Source organism: Lissotriton vulgaris, chromosome 12 (genome assembly GCF_964263255.1).
Source record: "Lissotriton vulgaris chromosome 12, aLisVul1.2, whole genome shotgun sequence".
NCBI lineage: Eukaryota > Metazoa > Chordata > Amphibia > Caudata > Salamandridae > Lissotriton > Lissotriton vulgaris.
The window spans coordinates 782,254,266-782,268,099 of record NC_141700.1 but is presented as its reverse complement, the minus strand read 5'-3'; the positions used below and the strand labels follow the sequence as shown (position 1 = coordinate 782,268,099).

General features: G+C 40.4%; 1 protein-coding gene across 4 annotated transcripts in view; it reads right to left on the bottom strand.

The window, feature by feature from the left end:
* Positions 1–13,834, bottom strand: part of FXR2 (FMR1 autosomal homolog 2) — a 395,300-nt gene that overhangs the window by 240,054 nt on the left and 141,412 nt on the right. For all 4 annotated transcript variants that reach the window (XM_086946152.1, XM_086946153.1, XM_086946154.1 and 1 more), the window contains exon 4: positions 616–687. In XM_086946152.1, coding sequence (XP_086802278.1) covers positions 616–687 — 72 coding nt within the window. The remainder of the gene's footprint in view (positions 1–615; positions 688–13,834) is intronic.

Here is a 13,834-nt window from a genome sequence, read left to right as displayed (position 1 = left end):
TGCTGAGACTAAATATGCAGTGAAGACTTGGTGTGTTAACAGAGGCTGCCAAGGGGGCATAGGTGCCCTTTTCACTCTACAAGAGATGTACAATTTACTATACAAGGTCAAGACGAGAGAAGAAACCATAAACAAGGCTAGGCAAAGGGTGCTGATCAAATGACCAAGATAAGCAGGATACAAACTCATTTTAAAATAATGGAAAATGTTTTAGGAGTCATTATGCGTACCAGGCAAGGAGAAGGCACAGTGGCATTCTGAATGTTTTCATGCATGATACCTGCAGCAAATTATATTATTTACAACACTGAGTAACAGTTTAAGGTACCACCGCCAAGTCGTAGTCTACCCAAAGGCTGGGATTAGGATACAGCTTGGCTGTATTAGTATGATTTGTAGAAGAGGATCAGGAATGGGTCAAGTCACACTAGTCTATTAGTGAGAAACTAAATGCCCCAACCTTAGCCAATACGCTCTTTCTATGGTACAAGAAGGTCATTTATTCCCAGAAACCCACACTGATAGAGATCCACAAAATAAAGAGAAAGCTGAGACATCTATCAGCAAGGTCTCCCAACCTCACATTACTTTCCCTCGTACTCCACCAGTACATACATCGCCTTTCATCATCCGGACCCTCGCCAGCCACCAGCCGCATGGTTCGTGCTCGTTGGCTCTGGAGTAAACCTGCAAAGAAATACAAACTAGATCAAGAAGGCGTAAAATGGAACATACTCTTTGTAACAGTAGATCCAACACTTTTTGCCAACTGACAGCTCCAAACATCAGAATGTTTTATGCCAAAAAAAGATTGTGTGCAAGCTTCATTTATTAATAATTTCATAATGTTTGCAAACCATGGTTTTCCGTTTACTGCTTACGACCCTTCTAAACTAACCTGCAAAGGTCAACTGACACAGGCGCACTGGCACTGCTGATGAAGAGCTGGTATATCAAGGTATTGTCTTAGGATAACACAACCACAGCAAAAAACGGTGAAGGCATTAGAGGTCACAGAGTGGGTGTCAAGAAGCATGTGTGAACAGATAGACAGGCAGTTAAAGGAGGAAAAGAACAGAAGCAGAATGGTGAAAGAGTTCCTCACTCATATGCCATAATTATAAAGAAAAGGCTGCAGTCACTACAAACAGTACATTTACCTCAAGACCTCCATTGGTTGGATATGCATGTGTCAATCACGAAAGATAAATTACTGACCTGTAATCCATAGTTCTCTTCCAGGGGTATCCTCATCAAAGTCTTAAGCACTGAATATTCCCGCCCATGGGCGGGGAGACCCCGGAAATAATACAAAATGATATATAAAAAAAACATACACATATACATATATACACACATATACATATATACACACACATATACATATATACACACACATATACACACACATATACATATATACACACACATATACATATATACACACATATATACATATACACACTATATATACATATATACACTATACATACATATATATACATATATATATATACATATACATACATATACATACATATACATATACATATATATATACATATATATATATACATATGTATATATATATATGTATATATATATATGTATATATGTATATATATATGTATATATATGTATATATATGTATATATATGTACATATATATATACATATATATATACACATATATATGTACATATATATAATGGTGGGAAGCGAAGTCCCTCAGTCGATACTTAGAGGTGAACAGGATCCCTAGAGGGTTACGAATAATGATAGCACCCACATATGACACTCCAAACCCGGCATTAATGGCGGAATGGGCGCAATGCAACCTGGACTCTTCAAGGAAATTAGTCGAGTTATTGGTGAAGCATGCGGAAATTGACAGAGGGGAAATCCTTCAGAAAATAGATGCATTGCGCAGTGAAATTTTAACAATGAGTGACCCACAAGCCTCCAAAGTAAAATTTGAGGAGGAAATGGAACGCAAACTAAAAAAGGAAGAGGACAAAATAAAAAATCGCAAATCATACAAATTTAGAAGGGACAAAGAGGACTATGAAAATGGGAGGATTTTCACATTCTCAAGGAAATATGACTCCATGAGAAAGAACAAATCAGGCAAACCGAGCACTGAAAAAACGGGCCAGAACCCGCAGCCCTCCAGCTCAGCACAACCAGAGAGAGAACCACAAACAGAGATGTCTTCAGCGTCAGGCTCTAGTGTATACACGGAAAGTGGATCCGAATATGAGGAGGAGGATGCCACAACACTGACAATGGGTGAGGAGCTTGAGTACATAAGTAAGACAAGAAGGGATACGTTACGCTCAGCTGGCAAACCACAACCGGCAAAAAACGGACAAGGAGCAGGCGGGAGCGGAGGGCCGCCCAGAGGAAACGCAACAAAGCGAGGGGGGCGGGGCAGGGGTGCTTGGAACAACAAACGGGGAACCAAAAAGTAGAAGCACATGAAATGAACACGGATTCGAACACTATAATAAACCTAGCTAACATTGATCTGACAACGGCGGAGAAACAACTGCTGTCACTTGGCTTATCATATTGCCCTGAGAGCAATTTTCACTATACAAAAACCAGGGCGGATGTGTTCAAATTTATCCGTAAATTGAAATTACGAAAATTTCACAAAACGCAGCCTACCAATAAAACAAAAAATAAGGGTACACAAGAAGATCCATTGGCAGACAATATAAATTTGGCAGCAGGAGATTACGAGCTGCTAACATCTGTTCAAGAAATAATAAATACCCGATTGGCTTCCCCAAACAATTTGGAGTCACAAAACGCAGAAAGTTCCCAAGATTTTCCAGTTCTCAATTCACAACAAGCAATGAGTCTGGTAAATAAAAAACCGGATACACCGTTCAAAAGAAAATCTAAGTTTGTTCCAATTACAACTAAGGATACAATTGATGTTTTCAATGATACTGTAGTTGCGCAAATCAAGAAACTGCACACAAAGATTCAAATGACCAAGAAAAGAAGGACCAAGGAACAAATTCAATATGACAATCTAATGGATAGATTAAAAAATGATAATCAAGTGGTTATAAGAAATTCGGACAAGGGAGGTAATATTGTGCTGTGGCCGTTAGCACAATATCTCTCTGAAGCAAATAAACAGCTCAGCGATGTCCAGTGTTACCACCATAGCTCACCAATAAAATACAAACAGATGCAAGATGAATTGGCTAGCAAACTACTGGCATGGAAAAGTTTGGGGCTTTTGGACATGGAGGAGTTCAAGTTCCTAAAAAAAGAACATCCACGTACGCCAGTAATTTATTTCATTGCCAAAATCCATAAGAACAAAGAAACACCCCCAGGGAGACCAATCATCGCAGCATGTGATGGACCCCTGGAAAATCTCTCGCAGTATATAGACTTCTTTTTACAAGAACACGTGCATCAACTAAAGTCATATGTGAAAGACACAGGGGATTTCCTATCTAAGATAGCTAAAGTTAAATGGGAAACAGGGTATCTTTTACTAACTCTGGATGTTTCTTCATTATATACTTGTATCCGCAACAGGGACGGGATGAAAGCTATACAATATTTTTTATCCAGAAGACCTATTGAATTCACTATGCACAACAAAATGTTAAAGGACATGCTTTTGTTTTGTTTGGAACATAACCTTTTCCTCTTTAACAAGCAAATGTACCGTCAGGTTCAGGGTGTTGCCATGGGGGCCAGCTTCTCCCCCAGTTATGCCTGTTTGTTTATGGGCTGGTGGGAGGAGTTGGTCCTCAGGGAGGCATATCAGGATATCTGTACCAATAATATAATATCTTACTTACGGTATATTGATGACTTGATCATTGTGTGGAAAGGCAGTAAACAGGAGGCGCAGAGCTTTATAAACAGCATCAATGTGAATGACATCAATTTGAGTTTTACATCTGACATAAGCGATAAACAGGTTTCCTTCCTGGATGTCCTAGTTACAATTGAGGAAGGCAAGATAAAGACCACCCTGCATAGAAAACAGACTGCAGGGAATACCCTTCTACACGCTAGCAGCGCACATCCGAGTCATCTTATTCACAGCATCCCCTATGGGGAAATGCTGCGGTTACGTAGAATATGCAGCGATGAAGGGGAACTCAGGAGGTGTCAACAGGAGAGTAAGTGTAGGTTCCTTGCAAGAGGCTATAGCGCTAAGGTAATTGATGCGGCAATGGCCAAATCAAGGTTAAAATCAAGAGAAGAACTCCTACTAAACGCAGAAATGTTGACGGTAGATAACACCAGTAGCACAACAATGTCTGACGGGGCACCCAGACTTATTATGAGCTATAACCGCCAACATAGGGAACTGCGAAAAATTATCCAACGCAACTGGCACCTTGTAAAAGAGGATCCGGTTATTGGAGACTCTCTTCCAGAATACCCTGCCATCACCTATAGAAAAGCAACATCTATGGGGGATGTTCTTGTAAGATGCAGTCCAGAATACAAGGACAGTACAGGTCTGTCCCTAGCGCGCAAAGGGTTTTACAAGTGCTCCAGCTGTAAAGCATGTTCTTTTGGAGTGAACAAAACTTCCTTCTTAACAGCTTTCAGCTCCAAACCACAATATATCAAGTTTCACTTGACATGCAAGAGTGATTTTGTGGTATACATTCTTGAGTGCACCTGTAATCTAAAATACGTGGGCAGTACTAAGCTTCCAAGCCATAAGAGGATATTACAACATATTAGGGCGATCACCAACAACGACCCTAATTATCCCGTGGCAAGACACTTCCACGAAGTCCATGGTGGCAATTTGAAAGACCTAAGATACTATATCATAGATACAGTCCCCGCGCAGAGAAGAGGAGGGGATAGGGAAGGCATGCTTCGTAGACTTGAGACTCATTACATCTTGTCCTTAGATACCAAGCAGCCTAAAGGTCTCAATAGGACGGAAGATTTGTATACATTTTTGGAATGAGTACCTAATAGTATTAGCCTTTAAGAAGAAGTGCATACTTACGCTTTGCTTATCAGTTTAATATATGAGGACATGCGAGTTTGAACTTCCATTCATTTCGGGTTGTAAATATCCAATGAATTGATTTTGTATTGTAAATAAGGAATTTTATATGAGGATAAAGACATATGTACATATATATATATTTTTGATACTCCATAAGGAATTTTAACTATTTATGCAATTTTAATGAAACCATGAGTGGATTGATCAAATATCATTATTTACAACTTTAGTAATCATGATCAATTGTGGGAAGCACTCGTTTGTACATTTATATTGAATTGCAATTATTTATTTGGTTAGAACCTTTGGAGAGTGATGGATGTATATATGATACTTACCTTGGATTTGTCTTGAAAGAACATTGGAAATAACTATTAATTAATTTTTTCTGAACTGCTTTTTGGAAAGGTATCTTCATGTGTTCACAATTAATTTTTGAAAAAATACTTTCGTTATGCACATGGGTTATCATTTTAGTTTAGGGACAAAGAGGTTTTTCTTTCTATCACATTTTTGATAAATGTTTTAGTATAAATTCTCTTTAGTTAGATTCACGGGGATGCACTACAGTATTAAATGTGAATGGACAATCAAAAAACAGTACATATCAAATATCTGTATTATACAAGAAACATTTTGAAAGAATGAATTTTCATTTGTTTCAACAAATGTATTTTACAATTATTTTTTGCACTTTGTATTTTACGTACCACACTTTGATAATGAGGAAGAAAGATGCAAAATAGTATTCTTTCTATGTCCATTTGTATGCACTGGCACTTTAAAAGGAGGTGTACTCCACGACACTGTTGTCATGTGATCAAGGCAGGGATCTGCCGAAACGCGTCGTGGCTGACATGGTTGCACTTTGAAGCTAAATAAATAAAAAAGACAAGCACGAAAACTGGGTCTACCTCGTCTTTGCTGGTGTGTGGCTGTAGTCTTCTTGTGGAGACGGAGGCGAGCTCTTGCAACATATATATACATATATATATACACATATATATATACACATATATATATACATATATATATACATATATATATATACATATATATATATATACATACATACACATATATATATATATATATATATATATATATATATATATATATATATATATATATATATATATATATATATATATATATATATAAAACATTTCTCATACCAATGCAGCCCCCATATTGGAGGCTAAACAATGCAATATTAAATAACTGCTTTTGTAAACACATAATGAATATGGAAGCAGAAGTGTCCGGTGTGATCCAAGGGTGGATCGAAGTCGAGAAGAATCTGAAAGCACAGGGGACAGAGTCTGGGTCACTCAGCAGTGACCAGGGTGGAACCAGGACGGAACCAGGCAATGTCGGGCGCAATCAGATGGCTGTCGAGGAGCTTCTCTCCGCTGTCACGTGGGCTCTGGGGCATCTGCGACGTCCAGGAGCAGGGCACGATCTGTCCCACGCAGGCTCTCACCGTCAGCGCAGTCTGCTGCGAGATTGGAGCAAACAGCACTTGGCCAAAGCAATCCACGCGGAACCGGGAGATTGCTTCTCACTCAGACCAGGAGGGTCAGAGCGGGGGCTCCTTTTCACAGGAGCTGGTGCAAATCTGGAGCAACCAGAAAAGCAAGTCGGTTTAAGGTTTTCGTCGGCACAGGGGCCACAAGCCGGCTGGCAAGTGACCGAGCCAACGGGTCAAGCGAACATAAGCAGAAGGGCCCCACGCAGCACTCGTCTAGTGTGGAGGGGGTAGCTTTGGTGCAAGTGTAGCTCAGGGTTGGGGCTTCTCAAACCCCGGTGCACAGCTTCGAGGGTCACTCGTGGGCTGCGCAGTCAGCGTCTCATGGCCTTTTCAAGATGGCGTGCCCCACGCTTCCGGTCGCCTCCACGGGTCTCAGCTCTGCAGGGACTGTGGATCGGGCTGGAGGAAGGCAGGCAAGCTTGATCTCGGTCGCTCGAGTTCCGGCGGGAACTGCAACAAAGCAAGGGTCGAGGTGCTGGATGGTGCCTGTTTGCACAGGGTGGTCACTCCTTGGCCACAAGGGAGATTCTTCAGTCTTCTACGTTGAGTAGGATGTCGAAGGGTCCAGAGTTTCTTTTCTTATGTTTCTTCAGGATAATCTGAGTTGCATTGGCACTGCTCCCACTCTTATTCGAATCTGGTGGGCTGGATTACCTGCTAGGTCCCCTCCTATGGGTGGGACCCAGGAAGGGGGTGGATACACCCCTTTCCTTTGATCCAGGCCGGGCTGGGACTGGGGCTGGTGTGCCCCAGAACCGGTTTGGCCGGATTATGCAAGGGGCAGCCTTGTGCTCCCCAGGCAGTGTCTGGTTTCTTTGAAACCTCCCTGCTACAATCCACTGTCTCTTGTCTGGGGTGGTGTAACACCGCCCTGCGACAGGAAACCCTTTGTCCAGGCCACCATTTGCTGAGTTTCGGTCAGCAGCAGGAGGCCAGACCCGTGTCTGTGGCAGAGGCATCCATTTTGTGGATCTGAGACTCTTTTAAAATCAACTGCGTTTCAGTAAAGTAACATGTCTTCTCCCTCTAGAAGGGTGGAATGCTACCCCCGTCACCAGAACTGGCGAGGGGGTAGTATTCCATGACACCTTACACGACATGTTTTGATAAAGCCAAACCAAAGTTGCTATATAACCGCGAGGATTATAAGGCACCTAATAGTATATGGTATGGCATTATCCCGGATCAGCTTAGGAGTTGTTCCCGACAGGTGCAGACAGGCTCAGCTCATGCCAGAGCTCCATCTCACATTAAACCACGCACTCTGCCTCCAGGATTGATAAGACCTTCCATAGGAGTGACTCACAAGTTTATATGTGTCCAGATATAGCTTTAGATATAGGTATACTATATCTAAGCAAGGGGTGATTACACCCACTTGCCCCAGCTGAGTGATCAGCCAGTTGTGTCAATTTAAGAACCAGCCAGGGGTGGCAAAAGATATGCTGCAGCCCCTGGTAGGCCTTGGTGGCACCTATGCCCTGAGCACCTATAGTGCATGGTACAGGGGCTGACAAGGAGTCCATTTCCAATTGTGGTATGTACCTATAGCACATGTATTATAAATTTAGAGAGCGAACAGCAAGCTGGGGGTCTGATTAGCAGGCCCACAGCCTCAGTAAGTCGAAAACCAGTGAAGCAAAAATTGGGGTGACTATAGGATAGCAGACCCTACTCTACTACAGTGGAAGTGGGAGTCCAACAGTAAAAAAATAGCAATAAAAAGTATATATATATATATATATATATATATATATATATATATATATATATATATATATATATATATATATATATATATATATATATATATATATATATCTATCTATCTATCTATCTATCTATCTATCTATCTATCTATCTATCTATCTATCTATCTATCTATCTATCTATCTATCTATCTATCTCCTGGCCCGAAATTCAATTTTCACACAAAAGATGCGGCACAATAAAGTTCCAGGTTGTTTTTTTACGAGGGTTTATTGCTCCAACTCGGACCAACGCTTTTCAGCCTAGGAACAGGCTTTGTTCACGGTAAGTGAGTCATCAACTATGTTTACTATATATATCCCACCTGGCTGTTAGGGTGCATTGTGGGATTAGTAGTTCATTTAATAAAACAAATTTTCGAATTATTCTGACATTTCGCAAGTTAAGCACTTAATTATCAGCATTAGGTACTCTGACATTGTGTAAGTCATAAATGCTCTATTGTGACAGTTATAACACATATAATTGATTCGTTTTCACAATAGAGAACCTTTTACTACAATTATGGTCTAGTACCATAAATCAACATTATTTCACCGTTTGTTCTTCACAAATAATTTGGTATAGTACCCAATTTATAAAGTTCATGTATTAGCATTGCACCATCGCAGTTCATTTGGTTGTTCACTGATTTCATTCTAAATGTACGTAAAGTTCCTCGTCAAAGTTCATCCCTCTGGGCATTTTTGTTTTAAGTCTAATAAACTCTGATTCAGTTTGTCGCAATTTACGTTTTCTTTTGCCTCCACGTTCATCCATGTCAATCATATGTATCCCATAGTAAGACATGGCTCTCCAGTCACTTTTTTGACAGGATGCCATGTGACTGCTCTAATGTGCTCTAGAATTCGTTTTTTTAGAGCACAGGTGGTACTTCCTATGTATTTGGATCCACATTTGCACTGTATTATGTATATAACGTGTGGATGAACAGTTTATTTTTCCAATGATTGGGGAACTTTTACCATCAGTGTCTTCAAAAGTGGTTTTATTTTGGCCAATTTTGCATGCTTTGCAAGCATTACATTTTTTGAATCCATTTCTTTGGTCCGTTAACCAGTTGCTTTGTTTAGTGTTTTTTTTCTCTTTGAAATGGCTATGTACCAGTTTATCTTTCAGTGAGATGGTTTTTTTGTAGGTAATAGTTGGTTCTGTTCCTACAATCTTCCCGATATCAGGGTCCCCTGATATCAAGTGCCAGTATTTTTTTATTTTGCTTTTTATGATTCCGCTTTATTGTAAATTGTTACAAAGCGTGGTGGTCCTTTTGGATCGTCGGTTTTCAATTTGGGAATGAGTATTGTTGTTCTGTTTTGTTTGGCAGCTTTCTTTTTGCATTTTTCCAAAGTTTGTTGACTGTATCCCCTTGTTCTCAGTCTTTCAGCAGTTTCCTCAATTTAGATTTCTGGAACTTTTTCTTTTGAGCAATTTCTTTTCATACGAATGCATTCGCCATATGGAATGCTTGCCAGAAGTGGTTGAGGGTGAAAACTGGTCCTATGTAGGATACTATTGGTTGCGGTTTCTTTGCGGAATAAAGTAGTATGTAACTAATCATCTTCTACATAGACTTTCAGATCTAGGAAGTCAATTTCCTTTTCACTGGTTTTATATGTGAAGTCTAGCCCAATGCTGTTGCAACAAAGTTTGGAATAGTAGGAGTCAAATTCAGTTTTGGTGCCGTTCCAAATTAAAAACAAATCATCGATGTATCGGACCCATAAGATCAGTTTCTCCAGGTCTGTTTGGTTTTTGGGGTCCCATGCCATAGTTTTTTCCCACCAACCCATAGTGGTATTAGCATAATTGGGTGAAAATGAGATGCCCATTGAAGTACCGCACTCTTGTTTATAAATTTGTTGATTGAACAAGAATACATTGGTCGTAAGGCACAGTTTGATCATTGACATTAGCATTTCTGTATGTTTAAGATTGCTGACATTTCTTTGTTTCAGAAAGTAGCGACACGCATTTAGTCCTACTTCGTGTTTTATAGAAGTATAGAGGGAGACAGCATCAATTGTAACCATCAAGTAATTCTCATTCCAAGAGATATTCTCTAGTATTCGTAAAAAGTCCCCAGTGTCTTATTTACGAGCTTTGACTTTTCGCAATTGGGGCTAGAAACAGGTCTACGTACTGTGAGATATTTTCGTATAGACTTGAGCATGATGAGACAATTGGTCTCCCTGGTGGATCGGTCAATGTCTTATGTACTTTAGGCAAAAAGTAAATAAATCGTCGGGATTATTGGAAATTTATTAGTAAGGAACTTTTTTCATATTCTGTTAATAATCCTTCTTTTTGCCAGTTCTCCAGTAGTCCGTTTAGATGTAATACCATCTCATTCAGAGGATTCTTTTCCAATTTGCTGTAGTTGGTTGGGTTGTTTAGTTGTCTGTTAGCTTCTTTGATGTAATTTTTGGTTTCCATTAAGACAATATTGCCGCCTTTGTCTGCTGGCTTTATCGTCAGGCATGGATCGTCATTCAGTGTTTTTATACCATCTCTTTCCTTACTGGTTAGATTTTCTCTGTTATTTTTCTTCCGGATATTTGAAAGTTTGTCTATTTCTTCCACTACCGCTTCAGAAAACATGTCAATTCTGTTGCCCGGTGATAATGTTGGACAGAAGTTTGATTTGTTTTTTAATCCACTATTGATCCTCCGATCTGTTCTTATATTCAAGTCTTCCATCAGTTGAGATCCTGATAACATTGAGGTATCCTCTTCATAAAGTAATCCAAAGATGTCTTGTAAATCAGGGACCTCTTGGATCTGCCACGGTGATTCATCATCGGGGATTGTTAATACTTCTATGTTCTCAGATTGTTTTGGTCGCCGTGCATGTATTTTTGCTAGTTTCAGTTTACGGACATATTTGTAAAAATCAATTCTTGTTTCGACAGGGTTAAAATGTTTCTCAGGGCAGAAAGAGAGTTCTTTGTTCAATAGAGAGCTTTCCTCCTCAGTGAGTTCATGTTTTGACAGATTTATTATTAAGTTCTCTATTTTCGATTTCGTAAGGGGTAGGTTTTTCTTCCTTTTGGCTCTTCGGGTTTTCCTTGTTTTCCGGCAGCGGTGTTTGACCCCCTTCCTCTGCCGCGAGATGTTCCTCTTCCGCGGCTCCCTCCTCGGGACAAAGATTTGTCCAGATTCCAGAGCCGCACGTCTTCTAAAAAATCGTAACCAGTGTCACTTGTTTCGCTCTCAATTCCATCACTTGATTGTGATCCACTGGTACTTGGTGGTGTGGTTCCCTTTGGGAAATTATTTTTCAAATGGTCAAATCTGCAAGCAAATGTTAGTATCCTCCCTGAGAGGTAATCTTTTTCAATCCTTTTAAATTTGCGTTCTTTGCGCTCTTCTATCTCAGTTTCATATTTTTCTAGTCTTTCATCCATTTCTTTCCTTAGTTTAGTTGTTTCTCCTTTGTCGGGATGTTGTTTGATTTTATCTTCGATTTCGTTGATTTTTGTTGTGATAAAGTATGATTTTAGCATGTTTTATTAAAATGTGCATCATGTTCAGTGAACACGCAGTGTTGTTTTGCATCCTTTCTTCAATCAATTCTCTTTTGGTTTCTGGATGTGTCGGCATTGTGAAGATTCTCAATCCTCGTGGGATTCTTTTTACTTCGATGTATTTTTCTAAAGCAATTACCTCCCAACTTTTGTTAATTTCCTTTTTGTACAGTTTTTCTACTTGGTTGTACATTTGTTTTAAGGCATTCGCTTGCGGTACATTGGCATTATTGGCGCTAGGGTTTTCTTTGTCTTTCTCTGTGTTAGCGGTGGTTTTGAACATGTTGTTCGCTTTGTCGGCGCGTTTTGCAACTCACGCTTCCATTATGGGGTTTGTTGAATTATTTACACAATGCGGGCGTGCTTCCTTAAGGCTAATGTCTTTCCACTTTCACTTTACTGAGCTTTTGACGGAGCGTAAATATTTATATCATCTCGATGGAACTTTTCCCCCGGTCGCCTCTCGAAACCTCCGTAGTGTATACGGCAGCAGTTTCACTGGTGGGCGTTACGGAGAACACAGCGCTTGTTGCTCGGGTGTAACACAATGGCTTCTTTCGCCACTCACCTTCGGGAGACTCCCAGTCCGACGGCGTCCTCCGACACCGTCTCACGGCGCTCGACCTCAGGTGACTTCACTCGGTTCTTCTTCTCGTTGCAACAAAAGCGGGCGCTAAGGGGTCACTTAATCAAACCTCCAAAGTGATCCACAAGACTCCGAGCGCTCTGTTGTGGGTGCTCTGCATGGGGGCCGGATCCTGGCCCAAAATTCAATTTTCACACAAAAGATGCGGCACAACAAAGTTCCAGGTTGTTTTTTTACGAGCGTTTATTGCTCCAACTCAGACCAACGCGTTTCAGCCTAGGAACAGGCTTTGTTCACGGTAAGTGAGTGATCAACTATGTTTACCATATATATCCCACCTGACTGTTAGGGTGCATTGTGGGATTAGTGGTTCATTTAATAAAACAGAAATTTTCGAATTATTCTGACATTTCGCAATTTAAGCACTTAATTATCAGCATTAGGTACTCGGACATTGTGTAAGTCATAAATGCTCTATTGTGACAGTTAGAACACATATAATTGATTCGTTTTCACAATAGAGAACCTTTTACTTTTTATTTGTGAAGAACAAACAGTGGAATAATGTTGATTTATGGTACTAGACCATAATTGTAGTAAAAGGTCAGATTGTCTAATTGATTTAGATCTGTCCAAGTAGAACTTTAAAACCCTTTTCAGGTTTAATGAGTGAAGGGACCTCCTAGCTGAATTAGAGGGATTAGGAAAAAAAGTCGGTAGTGAAATGGTTTAGTGGACATGGAAATCTGACACCACCTTCTGAAGAAAGGAGGGATGGGTTCTTAAAACATCTCTATTGAAATGGAACACTGTGTATGGTTCTTTTGAGCAGAGGGCTTGAATTTTGCACACCCTACGAGCTGAGGTAATAGCCACTAAGAAAGCCACCTCCCACGTAAGGTGTTGTAGAGTTGCTTTGTGGATAGGCTCAAATTGGGGACCCATCAATTTAACAAGAACCAAGTTCAGCTCCCAGGTAGGTGAAGGAGGCCGAACAGGAGGGTATGCCTGCTTTAGCCCTTGTAAGAAGTTCTTTAATACCTGTAGTTGAAAAAAGGACAGCTGAGAAGGAGAACACCTATAGCCGTAATGGCAGCTAGGTGCAGCTTAATGGAAGAGAATTTTGGCCTGCCTTAGCTAAGTGAAGCAGGTATGGTAAAATCACTTCCTCCGGTCCCTTGGTAGGATTACAATTATTTTGCACACACCATAAATAAAAACATTTCCATTTACAAGCAAAGGAGTGCCTTGTGGAGGGTCTTCTAGCTTCTTTCAAGATGGTCATGCAGTCTTGAGGAAGTCCTAAATGACCATACTGGAGGACCTCAGGAGCCATGCTGCCAAGCTCAGTGAGGGAACGTTGGGGGGATGAATGTTCCCGTTCATCTTGGACAGCAGATCCGGTC